We start from the raw sequence: 21,574 nt of genomic DNA, 5'->3' as shown, positions 1-21,574 counted from the left end.
GTAAAGAAGGAAGCTCACCCCAGAAGCCAGTGCACAATTACCTCCTGCATTAGGGATATAGCGTTAGAAATTCTCAAAGAGACATATCACGTGGGCCAGATGGAGCAGTCAGTAACATCTTTGTAGAGGGGAGTCCTGCAGGTCCTGGAGGGATGGCAGGAGCTGGCAGGAGGAGGGGTGGGGGCTGTGGAGTTGGAGTACCAGGCGAAGCTGGGGTGCCCTGAAGGGGCTCTGAGGGAGCACCTGGGACCCGGCAGGCTGGGAGGCCCACCCGGGAGGGCGGGCTGAAAGGTCTGAGGTGGTTGGGATCAGGGATTCCGGAGGATTCCAAGGGGGGGCAGACTCCAGGAAGTAGGAGGGGGAAGGGAAAGCTTGGAGGAGGGGAATGAGAACGGAACTGGAGAGCAGCCTTCCCCACGTGAACATGGCCTTGTTTCACCTTCCCAAGGCTCCTGGGGACAGGGCAAGGTCGTGGCTTCCAGATTACATAGACACATGGCTGTGTCCCTGGAGGTGGATGGGGCTTGGACCCAGGGCTTGTCTAGAAAGAACTCTTCTCCTGAGGCTGTTGCATTGTCCCTGGGGAAAGGTGGCACAGGCTGGCCGTGCAGTGGGTTTGCGGGGGAGGGGTGGTAGTCTGGCTCGCAGCACAGAGGGCCCCAGAGGGCCCTATAAATGACCCTATAAATCCCTGGGAAGGTGTCAGGCTGGTGGAGGCGTCTGTCTGGAGATGGGAGATGGTCTTTCTGAGTCGGGGGCCGGATCATGGCTTCCCAGCTCCTGCCCTACAGCGGTCATTCTGCATTGCTCAGCTCCTGGAGGGAGTCAGGGGCAGAGGACCCTCCTCCCCCCCACCCCCACCCCACTCACTGGCTGACCTCTCAGGGTTCCCTATTCTGTCCCCTGAGCCTGCAATATCTCTGGCCTTCCCTGGGCCCCCAGCTGCCCATGAGAGCGGTGTTAGCGACACAGTGGCCCCTGGCCAGGAGCAGTTCCTGCTGCACCTTCCTGTCGCCGCCACCAGGCTAAATATAACCTGACACTGCACAGCCCTGGGCTGCCGCCGACAGAGACAGCCTCTCTGCCTGGGGGCGGACAGGGAGGACTGGAGCCCCAGCCTCTTGCCCTCAGTGTGACTTTGGGCCCAGCTCCTCCTGCCGAGAGCCAGGCAGGGAGGTGATCTGGGTGAGGATGGCTGCCTCCCCGAGGTCACCTTCCCTGCAGGGACCCGGCACCCTGCCTCGTTAGAGCTCTGGATGCTTCCACAAGGCCATCTGTCATTTCATCTGGCACCCAGGACAGGAATCACTTGTCCCTGCAGTACTTACAGGGAGACCGAAGCCCAGAGAGGTGGGTGGCCTGCCTGCAGCCACACAGCAATTGCCCAGTTCTCCAGCTGACTGGGGCAGGTCAGCTCAGCCCTGTAGGCTCTTCCCTCAGCCTGCGTTACTCTCTCTTCCTCCACCTCACGCTGGGCTCTGAAATGGGGTCCTTTTGACTCCTTGGCTCAGTGAGGCCAGGTGCCAGGCCTGTCCTGTGCACGGTGCCCCCAGTACATCATGTGGGTGCTCAGTGAATGTTCGTGGGGGAATGAAGAGACACGTTCAAAGGAGCAGTGATGACATCTCATTTACGGATGAGCATCTGGGACTCTGACCTGAGGGGCTTGCCCAAGGACACTCCGGGTCACCTCAGCCCTCCCCTTCTCTGCCTGCTGGGGGCTGCCCTGAAAGATAAGGCCTGTCCCTGTTGAAGCTGAGTATGGCTTCTGCCTGGAGCCCAGCCAAGGCCAGGGGTGCCCAGAGGTGGGAGATGCAGTTTGGGACTGTGGGTGGGGTCCCAGGTCCCTGGCTGGGTGGGGGTGCCGGGCAGGGACCCTGCCTCTGGCTGCGCGGCTGGGTGTGGTTGGCACCAGATGAAAGTGGGCCGGGCGATGTGTTCTGGTGGAAGACAGCAGGGGGTCGGGAGGGGCTGTACCTGCTGAACTTGGAATGTGTTCAGGCCTGATTCTCCCCTAGGACCCCGCCCCCTGCCTGTCCCTTCTCCCCTCCTTAGTGACCTGCCATCAGCTGCATGACCTCTGTTGGCTATTAGGATCCGAGGCACAGAGGAACCTGTCAGTGTATGGCTATTAATCAGCCATGGCCTCCGCTTTCATTGTGTCCATCCCCACAGGGCCTGGGGTGCCCCGAGCTCCGGGAGGTAGGCAAAGGCTGGACACCCAGCAGTCAAGTATCTTCAGCTGGGGCTGGGGGTTGTGTGTGTGTGGGGGTGGGGGTGTGGTGGTGGTGAATGGGGTATTCATTCATCCCTCAAGCCCTGCGGGGTGGGCGTGATTCCCCCCCCCCCCCCTCCCCCGTGTTACCCATGAGCACCCTGAGGCTCCAGGAGGGTAGGTGATTTGCCCAAGGTCATCCTGGAGCAGTGAGCAAAGGCCAGCTGACCGCACAGCCTGCAACCCCCCCCCCCCCTCCTTGGCACTGGGGAACCTCATAGCCTTTCTGTGGGCAGTGTGGGGTTCCTGCTGCTCCCCTCCAGGCTGTCCCTTCCCGGAGCGCTCCGTGCTGGTGGCCTCGGGAGAGTTGGCTGTGCCTGCCACAGAGTGGCTTTCCACGGAACTGCAGCCTGGCCCGGCTCTGGGCCCAAGTCAGCCTCTGCTCCAGGGGGAGCTGCCCTGGGGGCAGGGCAAGGTCGGAAGTGGGGGAGGAGCGAAGTGCAGGGTCCGGGGGTAGGTAGGAGTGGGTCTAGGGGAGGGTGAGGCGCCCTTCTGTGTGTGCAGTGCCAGCCCTGGAGGCAGCTGAGCCGTGGACTCTCTGCATTTCTTTGCTGGGAAGTTGTGTGAAGGTCAGAGCCCCACCACCCACAGGCTGCAATTTGCTCGGGCTGTCCCTGGGCCCAGCCCTTGACCTGTCTGAGCCTCAGCTGCCCTGAGGGACGCACACTCGCCATAATCCCAGCCAGTGATGGGATGGGGATCGCTGGCAGATCTGGCGGAAGAGCTGGGGAATGGGCGGCCTGACAGCCCGTGGGAGACCCAGCCAGCCCAGCAGGGTGGTGGGAGGAAAGTAGAGCCTCAGAGAGCCCTGGCTGACTTGGGGCCACTAGCTTTCCTTCCTTCCCTGTCCCCTTGAAAATAGCAGCTGGAGCCTCCCTCCTCACCCTCATCCCTGCAGCCCTCAGGCAGGGCTCCAGTTCACATTTTTGGAATAACCAGGGCTTTGACAGGGTTATTTGAAAGGAAAAATTCCTTGAATGTCGACCAAGGGAGAGGGCCAAGGGGGCTCTGCATGTCGATGTCTGTCTAGAGTGGGGAGCGGCTCTGTACCGAGAAGGGGCTTCTATCTGGAGTTTCAGCGGCCTGGCAGACGGTGGGGTGGCGATTTGGGATGCCACAGTCCTGGGCTACCTGAGTGACAGCATGCAGTTCTGGCTGCCTCTCTTGCAGAGAAGCCTGAACTGAGTGGGCGTGGGGTATTGAGGCCTTGGGTTCAGACTCCCGAGGCTCTGTGTTGGGGGCAGAATCCCCAGGCCATTCTCGAAGGGTTGGGCTCATCTCCATTTCAGACTTTGGACTTCTCTGAGACGAGTGTCCCCGGAGGAACCGAGGAATGAGAATCAGGGGCCTGGATTACTGGGGTCCCAGGGATGGGTGTTGGGGGTCTTGAGGGCTCAGGTTTCCTGGTCTCTGGCCTCTCCTTAGTCCTGATGAGGACCAGTCCCTGTTCAGGCCGCCGGCCATCACCATATTAGGGCATAAACTCTAGCCGGGCTGCCTGGGTGCCAAACGGTCTCCAGCTGGGCCCGGCCCCCTGCGGCTCGTGACACCGCAGTGGGGCTTCAGCCAGGCCATGTCAGAGGCCAGGGGTCAGGGGACAGCTGCTGGAGGGAGACCCAGACAGAGCCCTCAGCTCAGGTCTCCCAGGCTGAGCCGCGAGGGCAAAGATGCGGTGAGTGGAAGGACTTCGGGGTGGGGTGCGGAGAATTCCTGGCCAGCACTTCCCCTGGCCCAGCTCTCCCCCCCCTCCCCCCAACCCCTTATCCCAGTGCTGTCCTGTTCCGGTTGGTTTCAGAGGATGGCGTCAGGAGTGCTGATCTGCCTCCCTCTCCCGGCCTTGTCCCCAACAAGTCCTCCCCACACCGGGAGCATCTCCCAGGACTTAGGCCCTTTGTACCCGGCCTGCCCTGCTGGAGGCTCAGCCCTCAGGGCCTTGTTGGCAGGCATCTAGCACTAGCCCAAGTCCAAGTCTGGAGGCTGCGGGGGTGGGGGTGGGGTGGGGTGGGGGGGCAAGTTTGTTGGCTTCTTCCTCAACTCAGTTCACCACCCACACTTCCTCTCCACCCTCCTCCTTCCTGACCTCACCCTCACCATCAGCACTCCCCCATCCCTCACACCTGCTGCCAGGCCTGCTCTCTGGTGCATTGTTTTAGGTGCTAGCCCTTCAGAGGGGACAACTGAGACCAAGACCGACTGTGGGGAGTTAGGTAGGCCCCTGCAGTTCAGAGAAGACAGATGATCACGGGGGAGCCAAGGCAAGGAAAGAAGTTTGACCCAGAGCGAGAGGAAGATGAGGAACGCGTCTGGTCCCTGTTGGGTCCATAAAGAAGGAGGAACAGGGTGTTTACACGCCTTCCTGTTTCATCCAGGATCGCTTCCTGTGGGTGGGAGTTCTGAGCTGGGCCTCAGAGGCTGAGAGTGGTCACTCTCAGAAATGACGAGAGAGAAGGGTGAGGGGTGGTGCCCCGGACAAAGAGCAGAGGAGGACTGGGTACACTGGGCCTGGTGCACTGACCTCACCTGGTGTAGGGGCTCTGGTGGGCAGAGAGACAGAGATTGGGAGGGGAAAACAAAAGTCAAGGGACAGAGAGAACAAGGAGAGGCAGAGAGGAAAGGTCTGGAGGCCACGCTTCTCAACTCTCTGCCAAAGGGTTACTTGTCTTTATGTCTACAGTCACAGACCAGCCCCTTTGTGAACTACAAAATCACACGCGTGGACGTTGTGGGAAGCCCACATTGCTGTAATGGTTTTGAAACTCTTGCCCTCGACTGGTGAACGCAGCTTGTGGGTCAGCATAGCACTTGGGGACTCATGTAGGGAGAGCAGAGTCAGAGTACCTGTTAGTCCCTCACCGTGTTCGGCACGTGTTGACTTACTTCCTCTTTACAACTCATGAGAAAGGAATTACTATCATTCCCATTTCATAGGTGAGGAAAATGAGGCACAAGGAGGCTACATAAGTAAAGATAAAACAAAACAAAACAAAACAAAACAAAACAAAACAAAACAAAACAAAACAACTGGAAGCTGGATGCAGAGATCCTGGGCCTGAAGTCTGCGGGCTCACCTGCTGTGCCTGGCTGCCTTGGGCGAGGGAAGGCAAGGATACATCGAGAGGATAGGGAGGGAGACAGAGAGAGGGCTCCACAAGAAGCGGCGAGCACGGGGCGCCTGGGTGGCTCAGTCAGTTAAGCGTCCGACTTCGGCTCGAGTCGTAATCTCACGGTTCATGGGTTCGAGCCCCGAGTGGGGCTCTGTGCTGACAGCTCAGAGCCTGGAGCCTGCTTCGGATTCTGTGTCCCCCTCTCTCACTCTGCCTCCCCCACTCACGCTCTGTCTCTCTCTGTCTCTCAAAAATAAATAAATGTTAAAAAAAAAATTTTTAAAGCAGCAGTGAGCTGGAGTGGACAGATCGAGGGAGGGAGCTCAGGATGGCAGGCCCAGGGCAGAAGGAGGGGTCGGTGCAGGAGACACTGGAGAGGACGGGCCGGGAAATGTGGCTGAGGGCTGTGGGGGAGGCATGGACTGGCCCCTTTGGGTCCCGCTCTGCTGTGCCCACCTGAGGGGCCCTGGGGTCACAGTGGCCACGTCCTCCACTCTGCAGGGAGCTGCTTCCTGTGCCTGGTGGACGTGGTGCCCGTAAAGAATGAAGATGGAACTGTCATCATGTTTATCCTCAACTTTGAGGTGGTGATGGAAAAGGACGTGGTGGGGTCCCCGGCCCATGACACCAATCACCGTGGACCCCCCACCAGCTGGTTGGCCCCGGGTAAGTGTAACCATACTCTCAGGTCCCTTTCCTGAGGCCTTGAGGTTACCCAAGGTCAGTGCTCTGCAGGAAGTGGTGTTGGGGTGCCCCTTTCAGAGGTTGGGGAAAGAACACCAAGGATCTGGCCTAGGCCCATCTGGCTCAGGATGGACAGACAGGGCTGGGGTGACAGACTGAGCCCAGATTCACAGGTCTTTGGGACGGGACGTACCTGGTTTCCTAGCCTTACCTGCTTGGGTTCCTACCACAGTGTCTCCTGGGAGTGGTCCTCTCTTCAGCCCCAGGAATGAGGGATTCACCCTTCCCACATGGCCTTGACCATCTTGGAGCAGCTCTCCTGCTCATCAGAAGGGCCCTGTCTCTCAGGGATTCAACTCCCTCTCTGTGTCGCTTCTGCCCCCTGGGCCTTGATCCTGGCTGGACTGGCCAGCTCCCTGCTCTGGCCTTGGCTGACTGAGGATTTGAAGGGAATATTCACCATGGCTGGAGACACAGAGGCCTCACCTCGTGCTCCCGTAACACAAAGGCTCCCCCGCTTCTCCATGATGTCCTTTTTGGGTTTCATTTTAATTTTTCCCCCTGGCAGAAGATTCCACCTCTTGGCTTCTCAAGCGCTGGGAAGGCAGTGTTAATAACCCTGGCTTTACCTGTTCTGCAGGTACTGTCTGCAGGATGGCGGGGCATGGCCGGAAGGCATCGCTCCTCCATGCAAATGCAGGCTCTGCCATTGACTTGTGAGTTGCACAACTCACGGATGTCTAAATTTCCTCAAGTCTAAATTTCCTCAAGTCTAAACGGGGGATAATGATACCCACCGGCATTGTGAGAGTCAGGCCGTGTATGTGTATGTGGAGCCCACTGTGACCTGTGAGGCTCAAGAAACGGTAGTTTATTATTGTCAGAGCCTTAGATAAGATCCTATGCCGCAAGCTGTTTGAGACTTGAGTTCTGTGCAGCGGGAGTGGGGGCGAAGGTGTGCCGGCTGCCTGGGGCTCCCCACCTCCCTCCCCTCTGTGGCTGTGGCGCCAGCTCCTAGGCCTCCCGGCTGCCCTACCCCCCCCCCCCCCCCATCCCCCGTGGCCACCCGCCTCTCTTCTCCCCGCAGGCCGAGCCAAGACCTTCCGCCTGAAGCTGCCCGCGCTGCTGGCCTTGACGGCCCGGGAGTCATCGGTGCGGCCCGGCGGCGGCGGCGGCGGGGGCGGCGCGGGCGCCCCGGGGGCCGTGGTGGTGGACGTGGACCTGACGCCGGCGGCGCCCAGCCGCGAGTCGCTCGCCCTGGACGAGGTGACGGCCATGGACAACCACGTGGCAGGGCTGGGGCCAGCGGAGGAGCGGCGCGCGCTGGTGGGCTCCAGCTCACCGCCTGCCTGCGCGCCGGACACGCACCCCTCACCCCGGGCACACAGCCTCAACCCCGACGCCTCCGGCTCCAGCTGCAGCCTGGCCCGGACGCGCTCCCGGGAGAGCTGCGCCAGCGTGCGCCGCGCCTCCTCCGCTGACGACATCGAGGCCATGCGCGCCGGGCTGCCCCCGCCGCCGCGCCACGCCAGCACCGGTGAGGGCCGCAGCACCCGCCGGGCCTGCCCCGTTCGGGGCCCTCAGCTTCCTCCCTCTCAGCCTGGTCCTGTGCGCCTGGGAGATGGAAATCCCATTAAGCACTTACTTAATCCCATTAAGTGGCCTTTTACTCCATTAAATGTCCATTCATCCCATTACATTCTTCCACTGGCAGAGCCTTTGCTGGCTGGTGGAGCTCGCTCTCCCAGGATGGCCCGGAGCAGGGGTGGCCATGGGGAGTGTGAAGGGCAGGAGAGGCCTCTGGGTCCCAGCTACCATCTGGCCCTTGGGCGGGTGCCCAGGGCCCACTGAACAGACGTTTACGGAGGACCATCTTCCTCCATCACCTCACTGCTGTGCCATGGCATGCTTCCTTACAGTGGCGAGGACTCTGGCCTTGTTCTCAGTGACTGCCTGTCTCCTGAGTTGGCCTCACTGACTCACTGTACCCCGCGGCCTAGTCCACACCCGGCCTGCCACCCTGACCCGGCTCTCCCCTCCACTCCGGGGGCCATGCACCCCTGCCTGCCACCCTGACCCGGCTCTCCCCTCCACTCCAGGGGCCATGCACCCCCTGCGCAGCGGCCTGCTTAACTCCACGTCAGATTCCGACCTCGTGCGCTACCGTACCATTAGCAAGATTCCCCAAATCACCCTCAACTTTGTGGACCTCAAGGGGGACCCCTTCTTGGCTTCGCCCACCAGTGACCGGGAGATCATAGCACCCAAGATAAAGGAGAGGACCCACAATGTCACTGAGAAGGTCACCCAGGTATGTGCCTAGCTCCCTGGCTCTCCTCTCACCCTGGAGGAACTTGGAGGGGGTGGGAGTGGGCTGTGTTCAAAGGGGGGTGGTGGAGGGGGCTGGTCCGTGAGGGCCTCTGGAGGGTGGGCAGACCCCCTGGCTGGGGGTGGGGGTGGGGGATTGCAGAGCTGGGGTGAGAGACAAGTCTGAGAGGTCCTGAGGAAGAGAGACTTCAGGGGAGAGGAGGGGAGAAGAGGGGAGGGGAAAGAAGGGGAGGAAAAGAGAGAGGAAGGGAAGGGACCTTGGGATAGGGCAGATACAGAGAACAGGTTGATGGGGCACGGGAAGGACAAGGCAGTTGACACAAGGTGGGCTGGAGAAGGCAGCCACAGGGATGCGATGGGGTCTGCTCACTGGGTGTGGTGAAGGAGGTATGGGGTGGGCTAGGGGCAAACTTACAAGAGACTTCAAATGAGAAGGGGCCACGGAGGTCAAGGTCAGGGGTCTTGATTCTTCTAGGCAGATGTGATAAGCTAGAGGGAGGTGGGGGGGGTCCCGTGCTAGGGCTTGAACGGCTTGGAGGTATGCATCCCTGTCCCCAAACCACGGGACAGGGGAGGGGAGGGTATGATGGTGGGTGCCCTGATACAGAGGGATTAAGTCCCAGAGAAGACCACCAGCCTTTGGGGGCACTGCCCAAGACCGTCCGGTGGCAGGACCAGCCTGGTCTCCTGGTCCCCCGGTAGCAAGGTTGCTGGCACCACCCCCCACCGCCCGGTCCATGCCAACTCCTTCATATTCTGGCCTTGGGGGTGGGGTGGGGGAGAGGGTCCTGAGTGGGGATGCCTGCAGTAGGTGACGAGCCTGGGATGGTGGGGGCTCCTGGGCCGCACCTGCTGAGCCCCAGTCTCTGTTGCCCCCTCCTGCGCCTTCCTCGGCAGCTCCTTGAGTTGGCCCGAGAGAGGGAGCTGCCCCCTTTCGCCCGCTGTTGTCGCTGCCAGCCTCCTCGGCCCTCCTCCTGGCCCTGCTCCCGCTGCCTCTGGCTCTCTGGGTCCCTGCCAGGTCTCCAGCCCCTTGGCCTTGACTCCAGAATGTTCCCCCTCACCCCAGGCCCCATATCTGGTTGCCTGCCCCTCTCCCCCTCCTGCCTCTGCCTCTCGTTCCCACCTGGAGCCCCTGTTGTCTGCCCTGCTCCTGCGCCCGCAGCCTGTGCTTGTCGTGTTGTGGTCTGTGCTTTTGGTCTATATGTGGCAGCGTGCGTGTGTGTGTTCCTGGCTTTGCCTGTCACCGGGCGGTCTCTCCATCTCTGGGTGTCGGTCTGAGTCTGGCTGGCTGGGCACTGGACCGGAGGGGCGGGGGTGTCGGGGAGACCATTAATCTGCGGTGACAGGCCTGGCTGCCGGGGGGAGGGGGAGGGGCGCGGGCTGCGGGAGCGGCTGCAGCAGGAGCCCTGGATCGGGCCGCGGGGGAGGGGGCCGCTGGCCAGCCCAGGCAGGGCGGGGGAGCCCAGTGTGGCGGGGGTGGGGGTGGGGGCCTGGGAGGAGGGGCCGGCCGAGGAGCCGAGGTTCCGACCGCGGAGCTGCTGCTGGGCTGGCGGGCGGGCAGGGCGCAGCACGTTGGCAGCGGGGGCCCCGCACCGGGGGGCCATGGGCGGCCCGAGCCAAGCAGGCTGCTGTCCACACTCACTGCCAGGGTGACCCCAGCCCCGGGGCCCAGCCCCAGCGACCCTGGCTTCATGCCAGAGACGGCCCTGGGCGCCAGGCCGCCAGCCTCTGGGGTGCAGCCTGGGCTGGGACTGCTGCTGGGGCGCAGGTGGGGCGCTGGCCAGGCCCTCGGGCTCCAGGGCGGGCAGGCTGGGGGGAGCCAAGTCCTCCATGGCGGCCCCAGCAGGGAAGGCGAGCGGGACAGGGGCTCTGCAGCCCAGGGCCCAGAAAGGCCGGGTGAGGCGGGCCGTGCGCATCTCCAGCCTGGTGGCCCAGGAGGTAGGTGACCCTCCCCCCCTCCCCCCGGCCACTCCCCCCCTTCCCTGGGCCAGGGCACTGAGGCAGGCGGTGGCGAGGTGGCAATTTGGGTGCGGCCTGGAAGGCTCTGGCTCCGGGGCCGGGCCGGAAGAGGGCTTCTGAGAAGCAGGATGGTTCGGGGGAGCCGTGGGGGCTGCTGCTCTGCTCAGCCCACCGCTGGCCCCTTGCTCGCTCTCCTCCAGACCGGCTGTGCCCGGGTGGACAGTGCTTCTCTTGCCAGGGCTTTCCCTCTGCCATGGCTTCCCTGGCCCACAGTCCTGACTCCACATGCAAAAGGAGGAGAGGGAGAAGAGGAATGAGATGGGTGCCCAGAGACGATGACGGTGGGCGAAGGGGGAGGAGGAGGAGAGGAGCACGGTGGGACACCGGCGCGGCCTGGCCCTGGGGCTCTAATGCTCCCCACTGTGTGCCGGGGTGGGCCCTGAGGTGGGGGAGGGAGGCTTGGGCTGCTTCAAGGGTCTGAGGAGGGTGGGGGTCAGAGGCCACTGGATGGCAGTGAGGGCAACCGGAACTCAACCACCTGGATCACCTCTTCCCTGGCAGCCTGAGGTGCTGGTGGCTGTGCTGTCTTCCCCCAGGTTGATGATTCTGTAGGCACCTCCTGGGAGTCACCTCTCTGCCCCCAGGGGCTTCTGTCAGCCTGGAGCAGGCTCAGGGCAGTGGGAGGTGGCTTAGGAGTGAGGCTGAGAATCCCACCCACCACCTGCACCTGACTCTGCTTTGGCTCCTGGACTCCTCCCAGCAGGGGAGCAGGTGTGGGTGGGAAGAAGCCCACCCACAGGTGAGGACCCGGGATTTGGCTTAAATAAGCTTCAGTATTCTGTGGGACCACGAGTCAAGGGGGGGTTACATGCCTGGCCCAAGGCCGTATGGTAAGCTGGTGGTTGCAAGGCAAGGCCAGGCCCCTGTAAGGTGTGGGTCCAGGCCGTGAGTCCCAGGCTTGCCCCGTGTGTGTGCGGTTGGGCACTGGGCCTTGCTATGTGTGGACTCTGGGGTGGGGGTAGGGTCACTGCTGTTGGCCTCTGAGGCTTGGGGATGAGCCCCATCCAGGGGCAGGCACCTTCTTCCACCCATTGTCTGTGGGAGCCCTGGCTGGTTCCATTTTTTCAATCCTCATGTGACCAATGAAAGGCCACTGCTTCATGCTCTCTGCCTTAAGGAGCAAAGCAGCTAGGGCTGAAGGCAGGGCAAGGCACATGCTTCTTCCCGTCCCCCAGCCCCCAGCTGCTCCCCCCTGCCCACATCATACGTCTCTGGAGCTGCCCATATCTACTTTAGGGTGGCCAAACCCCTAACCATGGCCCGTCTTACCTTCCAGTTACTTCCTCTAAGGAGATGGTCTCCAAACAGCCCATCTGGTGATGGTGGGTCCAGGGGATCCCCAGCTTGAGTATGAATGGGAATCTTTGGGGGTTCCATCCACCCCAACTGTCCCCAGCCCAGAGGCCTGAGGATGCGGGGCCCCAGCACTCAGTGCTTCTTGGAACAGGGCCAGTAACCTTGGTTCTCAAGGGGCTGGCTGAGGCCTTGGGTTTGGCTCCCTAGGGTTGGCAGGGCCAAGGCTGGAGGGCCTAGTGGGGGGGCTCTTGGGTTGAGTCGGATGTCTGTAAGAGAGGATTCTCGGGGGCAGGAGGGGGCAACGGGGGACAGACAGGCTCCTGGCCCATTGTGGGAAGGCTGGCCTCAGTCCTTCCTAGTTTGGCTTGGGAAGAGAACGACACGGCTGCTGCCACCTGGTGTGGATGGCAGGCCTGCCTCTGAGAGGGCAGGATGTGAGGTGAGGCTGTGCAGGACTGGGTGTGACACTTCTGAACATTTGCCTGTGTGTGTGTCCTTCTGTGTATGCGTGGGCATGAGTATGGCTGGGTTAGGTCTTCTGTGGGCCTTTGTAGGTGTGTGGGAAGGCAGAGCTTGAGGGCTGCCCTGGGTCTGGGGAGTGATGTGTGTGTGTGTGTGTGTATGTGTGTGTGTTGTATATGTGGTGTCTGGGGGCAGTGGGCAAGGTCACGCGGTAGAGTTCTAACCATAGCTATGGGTGAGCATAGCTGGTGGGGAGTAGCATGTCTGGGTATCACTGCATGGTGCTCCGAATTCAGGTATCCAGACAGCAGGTCCGTGTGCCCCGTGGGGAAGTGGCGCGCCTGGGTCACGAGGTGGTCACTGACTGTGGCCACGTGGCCAAGGGATGGGCATTCCGACTGAAGCTTGTCGGCTCTCCCCCTTCCCCTGCTTGGTCTCTTCCCTGGAGGCCCAGCAGAGATGTCATCTGCTCCCACCCTGGAGATCTCACGCCCTCCCCTGCCCCGGACTCCAGTGGGACATCATCTCCTCACCTCTGCCCTCCCACCCTCCCTACCGGTCCAGGTCCTGTCCCTGGGGGCTGATGTGCTGCCAGAGTATAAGCTGCAGGCGCCGCGGATCCACCGCTGGACCATCCTGCACTACAGCCCCTTCAAGGCCGTGTGGGACTGGCTCATCCTGCTGCTGGTTATCTACACGGCCGTCTTCACACCTTACTCGGCCGCCTTCCTGCTGAAGGAGACGGAAGAGGGCTCCACGGCCCCTGACTGTGGCTATGCCTGCCAGCCGCTGGCCGTGGTGGACTTCATTGTGGACATCATGTTCATCGTGGACATCCTCATCAACTTCCGCACCACGTACGTGAATGCCAATGAGGAGGTGGTCAGCCATCCCGGCCGCATTGCCGTCCACTACTTCAAGGGCTGGTTCCTCATCGACATGGTGGCCGCCATCCCCTTCGACCTGCTCATCTTTGGCTCTGGCTCTGAGGAGGTAAGTTGGCAGGGAGGCCGAGGCCGGGAGGGCACCTGGAAAAGGAGAGAAGGTGAGGGGGTACAGGGGGTAGCTGCCCCTTGGCCACTGTCCCTCTCCAGGTGAGCCACTCCCCAGGCAGAGGGCCAGAGAGGCCGCCTTTTTGTCTTTGTCCATCCAAAGAGGCCGCCATGTTCTAATCACACAGAAGTGGCCTGGGAACTCGTGGGGGTTCTAGGCGGGCACCTAAGAGTGGGTGTTGCATCTTCCAGAGCCCCATTCTCACCGGGGGGGACCGTGAGCCCCCCTTTTGTCACAAAGCTAGGACAAAGATTAATGGGACTCTGTGGCGGGCTTAGGGAATGGGAGCTTCCGTCATTAGGAGGTCCTGGGAGGAGGTCTTTGGGGATTTTACTTCCAGTGCCCCCTCCCTCCTCACTTGTTCCCACACTGAACGTCTGTCCCCCCCCCCCCCCCCCCCCCCCCCCGCAGCTGATCGGGCTGCTGAAGACGGCGCGGCTGCTGCGGCTGGTGCGTGTGGCGAGGAAGCTGGACCGCTACTCGGAGTACGGGGCAGCCGTGCTCTTCCTGCTCATGTGCACTTTCGCGCTCATTGCGCACTGGCTGGCCTGCATCTGGTACGCCATCGGCAACATGGAGCAACCACACGTGGACTCCCGCATCGGCTGGCTGCACAACCTGGGCGACCAGATCGGCAAGCCCTACAACAGCAGCGGCCTGGGAGGCCCCTCCATCAAGGACAAGTACGTCACGGCCCTCTACTTCACCTTCAGCAGCCTCACCAGCGTGGGCTTTGGCAATGTCTCCCCCAACACCAACTCGGAGAAGATCTTCTCCATCTGTGTCATGCTCATTGGCTGTGAGTGTATCCTCGGGGGCGGGGTGGCCCGGAGTCTGGGAAGAGCCCGAGATGGGCCAGAGCAGGGCGGGGGGGTTGGGAGGGGGGGGGAAGCCCTGAGACCACCAGCAGAGCATGTGTGGGGGCTGGGACACCAGGCGGAGACTCAAGGCAGAGCCCAAGGGCACGTGGACCTGGGCTTCTGTGTTTGTGCGTCTCTCGTGTGTGCTTCCACTGAGATGTGACTGTGTGTGTCGTCGACCTGGTGCAGGGGCGGGCGGGGTCCCTCGGATGCTGATGTCCCCACTCACCCCCGCCCCCAGCCCTCATGTACGCCAGCATCTTCGGCAACGTGTCAGCCATCATCCAGCGGCTGTACTCCGGCACTGCCCGCTACCACACGCAGATGCTACGGGTGCGGGAGTTCATCCGCTTCCACCAAATCCCCAACCCCCTCCGCCAGCGTCTCGAGGAGTATTTCCAGCACGCCTGGTCCTACACCAACGGCATCGATATGAACGCGGTGAGGCCGCTCGGCTTCGCTGGTGGTGGGCTGGAGGGAGCAGGGTCACAGTGAGACTTCCCTGGATGCAGTGAGCACGTCTAACGGCATCACGTTCTTTGGTTCAGGCGGTCACAGTACTAGTGCCTAGAAGGACCCTGAGAAGTACGTTCTGCTTTTGATAGCGGAGATCGTGTACTGGGAGAACTCACTGTGGGGCGGGCCCAACCAGGCCCTTCCGTACAGGCAAAGCATTTAATCCTTACAACAGCCCCAGGCAGGAGCTGGTCTCTACACTTTACACTAGAGAATGGAGGCTGAGAGCAGGGAAGCATCGTTCCCAGAGGGCGAGCGAGGGCGCCCAGCTAGAAGGGGTGGACTCTCTGATGCTCCTCTCAGGGTCTCGGGGTGGGGGGTGCGGTGCCTGAAGACAGCGTGCTGAGCCAGCCCAACGCCCCCAGGTGCTGAAAGGCTTCCCCGAGTGCCTGCAGGCAGACATCTGTCTGCACCTGAACCGCTCGCTGCTACAGCACTGCAAGCCTTTCCGAGCGGCCACCAAGGGCTGCCTGAGGGCCCTGGCCATGAAGTTCAAGACGACACATGCACCGCCAGGGGACACGCTGGTGCATGCTGGGGACCTGCTCACCGCCCTCTACTTCATCTCCCGGGGCTCCATTGAGATCCTGCGGGGCGACGTTGTCGTGGCCATCCTGGGTACGGGGCTAGGTGCGGGGGACCGGGTGCTAGGTGGAGGCCTGGAGAGCTCTCAGGACACAGTTGTTGGGGCCGTGGACCCACTCCTGCCTGCAAGTAATTCACCTAAGCTTAGACCCTCCACGGGGGGGGGGGGGCAGTGGAGAGGAGCCCCACGTGGGACGGGGCTGCTGAACTCTGAGGGTTCTTAGACTCTGTTCCCTACAGGCTCTCCCCACAGGCAGGGACGCTCTTGCTTCCTGAAAGCAGAACCAAATCCAGATACTCCAAAGTGGGCAGTGGAGGGAGGTTATGCATCTGATTTTACTAAGGAAATTTACTCAGTTCCCTGCGGCCTCAGGTGATACAGCCCAGCCCAGCCCTCACCATCTTCAAAGCAAAGGGAGTCTCACCCCTCTTTCCCTCCCAGCTGTGCCTGGGCAGGGGGCTTCCTGTCCTCTGCCTGTCCTTCCCTCGGCCATGTGCCTCAGGGCAGATGCATCACAGGGGGCCATTTTAGATTTTTATTTCTCAGTTCAGTCAACACCTATACTCCACAAACAGCCCGAACACAACGACAACCCAAGTTTCACTATGTAACACTTAGCTTTAGTGCGTGTGATACATTCTGGTGTCTTCTGTGCTGTGATCAGCTTTGCTATCCTATTTTCTTTTGGTAAACAAAAATGCTGGTCTTGTTTCGCTGCCGTGTTATGACCTAGCTTGAAGGGCCCTGTTTATGAGGGTGCAGTGATTGGCCAGGATGGTGTTTGGGGCATAGGGTTTGGAGGGGGGTAAAAGTGGACTTAGAACCCAAGGAAGCCAGGGCCATGGGCAGAGAGGGGTGTATCCAGGCTGGTCCCACTGGCTGGTTCCAGTTGTTGGAAGGCAAGGAGGTCCAAGCCCTCTATGCCCCCACGGCACTGATGGCCATGCTGAACAAATCCTGCTTTGGGGAGCAGCGGGGAGATGGGGCTGGCTAGTGCCTCCCTGGCTCTGGGGGCTGGGGCTGGAGGGTGGGTGGCCAGCCCAAGGGGAGGCCCCCAGCCTCCAGCCCCCAGCCCAGGCTGAGAATGCCGGGAAGACAGATGCCTTTTCCCTGTACTGCTGCGCAGGGGCTGAGCCCCTACTCTTGGTGTCCTCCTACAGGGAAGAATGACATCTTTGGAGAGCCGTTAAACCTGTATGCTCGGCCCGGCAAGTCCAATGGGGACGTGCGGGCCCTCACCTACTGCGACCTGCACAAGATCCACCGGGATGACCTACTGGAGGTGCTGGACATGTACCCCGAGTTCTCGGACCACTTCTGGTCCAGCCTGGAAATCACCTTCAACCTGCGGGACGTGAGTGGGCTGCCCTGAGGAGGCTGTACCCTGGTGGCTGCCCCCGACTGGGGTGACCTCGCTGGGCCTGTTTCCCTGCCTGTCAAACGGTATCGGAGCTGGAGGAGGTCAAAGGCCCGGCCTCAGCTCTCTTGGTGGAGCAGAGCATCTGCGCGGGGAAAGCTTCCTCGCGGCGGGTGCCCCGGGCTCCATGTTCTCTACGTTAACGAGGGGGTTGGGGCTGACCCTGGCAGGGCAGGTGGGCGCGGAAGGGCCCTGACACCGCTTTTGGTTCTAGACCAACATGATCCCTGGGTCTCCCGGCAGCGCGGAGCTGGAGGGCGGCTTCAACAGGCAACGCAGGCGCAAGCTGTCCTTCCGCCGGCGCACCGACAAGGGTGAGGCGGGGGCGGGGCGGGGGCAGGGTCCAGGGGAGGGGGACGGGGCGCGGGGGCGGGCGGTAACTGCACGTAGCTCTGCAGACTCTCGTGCCCCTACCTTCGGTGTTCCCCATTCTCTCGCCCCTACTGCCCCAACGCTGTTCACTTCCCTTTAATGCCCACTTGAACTGGCACCTCCTCCGGGAAGCCCTCTTCCACCCTCCTGGGTGCCGACCTAAGCTTCTTTGGGCCTCAAGCGGCTGGCGGCTTGGCGCTGCCTTGAACTCATGAGGGCAGAAGAGAAAGACAAAGGAGGGCGAGGGGGCCAGCGCAGGGGGTCCCAGAGAGCCCCGCCCAGCAGTCAGCGGGTCCGAGTCGACCTGGTCCCGCCCCCCGGGGGTTCTCATTCCGCTTGAGCGTGGCTGGTGGTGGGGGGGCGGGGTTGGAGGGGGCCGGGGGGGGGGGTAAGAAGAGCGGAGGAAACAACCGGGGACAAACCAGGACGTCCTGGCGCAGCCCTCTCCCAGGCCTACTCGGTCCCCTCCCCTCCTCTCCCCTTCCGTGCCTCCTGCCTTCTCTGAGGCCCGTTCTCTGTTTCCCACAGACCCGGAACAGCCAGGGGAGGTGTCGGCCTTGGGGCCGGGCCGGGCGGGGGCAGGGCCGAGTAGCCGGGGCCGGCCAGGGGGACCGTGGGGGGAGAGCCCATCCAGCGGCCCCTCCAGCCCTGAGAGCAGTGAGGATGAGGGCCCAGGCCGCAGCTCCAGCCCCCTCCGCCTGGTGCCCTTCTCCAGCCCCAGGCCCCCCGGAGAGCCGCCGGGTGGGGAGCCCCTGACGGAGGAAGGGGAGAAGAGCAGTGACACTTGTAACCCGCTGTCAGGTAGGGTGAGGGCCCGGCTCAGGTGGGTGGGGCGTGGCATCTGACCTGGCCTCAACCCAGTTCTCTGGCTCCAGGCGCCTTCTCAGGAGTGTCCAACATCTTCAGCTTCTGGGGGGACAGTCGGGGCCGCCAGTACCAGGAGCTGCCTCGCTGCCCTGCCCCCACCCCCAGCCTCCTGAACATCCCCCTGTCCAGTCCCAGCCGGCGGCCCCGGGGTGATGTGGAGAGCAGGCTGGATGCCCTTCAGAGGCAGCTCAACAGGTGAGGGCGGCTCTGTGTGTTGAGGGGGCGGGGCCTGTGTGTGTGTGTGTGTGTGTGTGTGTGTGCGCGCGCGCGCGCTTCTGAGATCTGTGGGTTTCTGGTAGCATTATAGCCTGAAAGGAGGGTGTCTGCTCCGTGTGGGCTTGTCCGTGTGGGCCACACCCTGACCCCCTCCTCCCGTTCAGTGCTGAGAGAGGGACCGCACACATAGAATGGAGAGGGAGCCTGGGGTGGACCAGCTGGCTGGTCCGTAAGGTGGTTCCGAAATCACCCGGTGTCTCCACATCCCCGAGAGCCAGAGCATCCTCCTCCTTCTTGCCCCAGGCTGGAGACCCGGCTGAGTGCAGACATGGCCAGTGTCCTGCAGCTGCTGCAGAGGCAGATGACGCTGGTCCCACCTGCTTACAGTGCTGTGACCACCCCGGGGCCCGGCCCCCCCTCCACCTCCTCTCTGCTGCCCGTCAGCCCCATCCCCACCCTCACCCTGGACTCGCTTTCTCAGGTAAGTTCCAGAGCCCTCTGCCTGCCCAAGGCACCCCAGCCCTTGCCTTTTCTGCCCCCGGCCCACTCAAACCTGCTTTGCTGTCCTTTTCCTGAAACGCGGGGCCTCAGCTTCCTCCCACCCCCGTTTCTGCCCTCGTCCTGGACTGGACTTTTGGAGGAGGACTGCCTCGGGAGCTGCAGGCACAGGGCGAGGCAGGAGAGCCCCCAAACCAGAGCCCCCAAACAGCAGGACAAAGGAAACCAGCGGGCTGAGAGGGGTCGCCTAAACGGCTAGATCTACTCAGGGGGACTGTGTCATGGCCAGGAGGGGTCTCCGAGGCCTGGTGGTGGGTGCTGCGTGCCAGTCCACCCCCGGCACGGGGTCCCTGCTGTGACCAGCCACTGCTCGGCTCTGGCTCCGCTGCCCACCCGTGGCTCTCACGGTAGCCACTCTGCAGGGTTGTCTCGATGGCCTTGGCCGAGCCCCAAGGTGGCGCTTCTGGCCCGCATCTCTCCCCTCCCGCGGGAGTGGGCCTCTGTTGGCCTTCGTCCTCTCCTGAGTGGACTTGTGTGCTCCCGGCCCCCTGACAAGACAGCTGCGTCTGGGCCCCAAGAAGGGGGTTCTTCTGGCTCCCAGAGGTGGCCTGGGATCTGCTCCCCCCTTCCTCTGGCATCCGCTCCCCCTCCCATATGCTGCCTGCTCCTGTTTGCAGACACCAGGGCCCACGTCAGCAAATGTGCCAGTCTCCCTTCACGGCCTCCCCCGCGGAGCTCTCACAGCATGCTCGTCAGCATCCACAAACTCCTCCCGCCTGCCCTGGCACTCTCCCTGGCCTTCCGGGGCCTGGCCGCCAGCCTGCCTCTGCTTCTAGGTCCCTGAGTTCCTTCTAGATTGGAGGAAGGAGCCTTGTTTCTTTTCCTGTCCCAACTCAGGGCCCCTTATTCTGGGTTGGGTTTGGATTCGTCTGCCATGTTCCCTGGGGGGAAGAGGGGAGTGGCTGCAGCCTTGGGCTCCCCCTGTGTCAGGGGCCACTCCCAGGGCTCCCGGCTGCCCGCTTTGGCTCCTGCCCACTGCGAGTGCATTTCTCTTCTTCCAACCTCAGCGCTTGCCTGTTGTGCTCCAGGTCCCGCTCTGTGTGGCTCGGCCCTTGTCCTTGTCCCGTTGAGCCCTCTTCTGTTCCCCAGTCCTCTGTCACCGAATTCTCCCGACGCTCTCTATCATTTGACCCTCCTCTCTATTCACCCGAAAGCCCCCTCCGTCCCCTCACTCCCCTTCCACAGGCTCCTCGTCTGCTCACACTGTGTTCTCTCTGCAGGTTTCCCAGTTCATGGCGTTGGAGGAGCTCCCCCCGGGGACCCCAGAACTCCCCCAAGACGGCCCCACTCGACGCCTCTCCCTGCCGGGCCAGCTGGGGGCCCTCACCTCCCAGCCCCTGCACAGACATGGCTCAGACCCGGGCAGTTAGTGGGGCTGCCCATTGTGGACACGTGGCTCACCCAGGGTTCAGCGCACTGCCTGGGCCCCTCCCCTCGGAGGCCCTGCCCGGGAGGCCCTGGCCAAGAAAGGGGAGAGGAACATGAAGGCACAGCTCCCTCCCCCAGCCCTTGGGCCCATCTCTTCCTGCAGTCCCCTGGGCCCCAATAGGAGGGGCAGGGGCAGGGACAGGGCCGGGCAGTGGACGGGGGTCTGTGGTCTCCCCACTGCCCTGGGGGCATTAGCTGGTCTAACTGCCCGGAGGCACCCGGCCCTGGGCCTTAGGCACCTCAAGGACTTTTCTGCTATTTACTGCTCTTATTGTTAAGGATAATAATTAAGGATCATATGAATAATTAATGAAGATGCTGATGACTATGAATAATAAATAATTATCCTGAGGAGGCTCCAGGGTGCTGGACCGTGCGGCCCTGGGCCCGCTGTAGCGTGCGTTCACATTCACACATGTGCGCATGCGCCGGGCTCCGTGGGACTCTGGGCGTATCTGTCTACGTGGGCAGGGTCTGCAGGGGCTGCCCTGATACCTGGGGGTGGAGCGTGTGCAGAAGAGGTGTTCCCTGGGGTCTGCCGTGGGGCATCTCCAAGGCCTCCTGACTCCCACAAGGAGTTCCCGATAGCCAAGCACTGCCTGGACTGTTGTGAATAGAGAGGCAGTGCTCATGCGATGCCAGGACCGGGTCCAGCCCCTCAGGGTCGTGTTTCGCTGGGTGGCATACTGGCTCCCAGAGCTGACCATACACTGGCTTGTCCCATGACACGCTTCATGAACCCAGCCCACACTGACCCTAACCTGGGGCTGTGTTGGTTAATTCTGGCCCATGTACCCCAACCCCCTGACCTGGCCTTACCTCGACCCTAACCCAGACTCACTTGGGCTCTGTACAGTTGGGCCCCCATGGTGACCTGACTCTGGGGACACTGGTTTTCTCAGTCTCGACCAGAGCTCCTCAGGTGTGTGGCTGCAGATGGGCCTCGGTCACTATGATCTCTTGAGCACTTGTGATCTTCGATCACAGAGTTAATGCCTAGAGAGAGTGGGAGATTTTGGGTGGCTCATTCTCGTTACTGGGGGAATGAGTCAGAATCTACATCCTGGGGCCAGGGAAGGGTTGTGCCCTTGTGTGTGCCTGCGTGTGCATATGGTCTTGTGAGGACACACGGCCCCCTGGAGCCGTGGCTGGCAGTGACCGTGGCAGGGCACCTGCTGACCAGCAGGAGGAGCCAATGGGCAGCAGCCAGCTAGTGCTGCCCAAGGCCTCCAGAGCTGGCAGAGCAGTTTCCCACTGAATCCCCACAACCCCTGACCCTTTGAAGTGGGCTTGTTAACCTCGCCTTTTAAAAAAACATTTGTTTATTTTGAGAGAGAGGCGGGATTGGGGGGTAGGGCAGAGAGAGAGAGGGAGAGAGAATCCCAAGCAGGCCCTGAGCTGTCAGCACAGAGCCGGGCATGGGGCTCGATCCCATGAACCATGAGATCAGGACCTGAGCCGAAATCAGGAGTCGGATGCCCACTGACTGAGCTGCTCAGGCGCCCCAACATTGGTTTGAAATCAAATGTGGCT

General features: G+C 62.1%; 1 protein-coding gene across 6 annotated transcripts in view; it reads left to right on the top strand.

Annotated features, from left to right (window-relative positions):
- KCNH2 (potassium voltage-gated channel subfamily H member 2) overlaps window positions 1-20,393 on the top strand; it is a 32,317-nt gene extending 11,924 nt beyond the window's left edge. For 2 of the 6 annotated variants that reach the window (XM_047850663.1, XM_047850661.1), the window contains exons 3-15: window positions 5,881-6,045; window positions 7,151-7,600; window positions 8,163-8,374; window positions 12,733-13,161; window positions 13,633-14,020; window positions 14,323-14,522; window positions 14,963-15,215; window positions 16,344-16,537; window positions 16,815-16,914; window positions 17,501-17,773; window positions 17,848-18,034; window positions 18,359-18,536; window positions 19,834-20,393. In XM_047850663.1, the coding sequence (XP_047706619.1) occupies window positions 5,881-6,045; window positions 7,151-7,600; window positions 8,163-8,374; window positions 12,733-13,161; window positions 13,633-14,020; window positions 14,323-14,522; window positions 14,963-15,215; window positions 16,344-16,537; window positions 16,815-16,914; window positions 17,501-17,773; window positions 17,848-18,034; window positions 18,359-18,536; window positions 19,834-19,983 (3,179 nt within the window). In that variant the 3' untranslated portion in view covers window positions 19,984-20,393. Of the gene's footprint in view, window positions 1-3,834; window positions 3,948-5,880; window positions 6,046-7,150; window positions 7,601-8,162; window positions 8,375-9,907; window positions 10,330-12,732; window positions 13,162-13,632; window positions 14,021-14,322; window positions 14,523-14,962; window positions 15,216-16,343; window positions 16,538-16,814; window positions 16,915-17,500; window positions 17,774-17,847; window positions 18,035-18,358; window positions 18,537-19,833 lie in introns of those variants that run through there. The other 4 variants (XM_047850664.1, XM_047850662.1, XM_047850665.1 and 1 more) reach the window with 4 other exon arrangements.
- The last annotated feature ends 1,181 nt before the right edge of the window (window positions 20,394-21,574 follow it).

This window comes from Prionailurus viverrinus, chromosome A2 (assembly GCF_022837055.1).
Source record: "Prionailurus viverrinus isolate Anna chromosome A2, UM_Priviv_1.0, whole genome shotgun sequence".
Taxonomy (NCBI): Eukaryota; Metazoa; Chordata; class Mammalia; order Carnivora; family Felidae; genus Prionailurus; species Prionailurus viverrinus.
The sequence above is the reverse complement of the archived record's forward strand: the minus strand, read 5'-3'. Positions and strand labels throughout refer to the sequence as shown.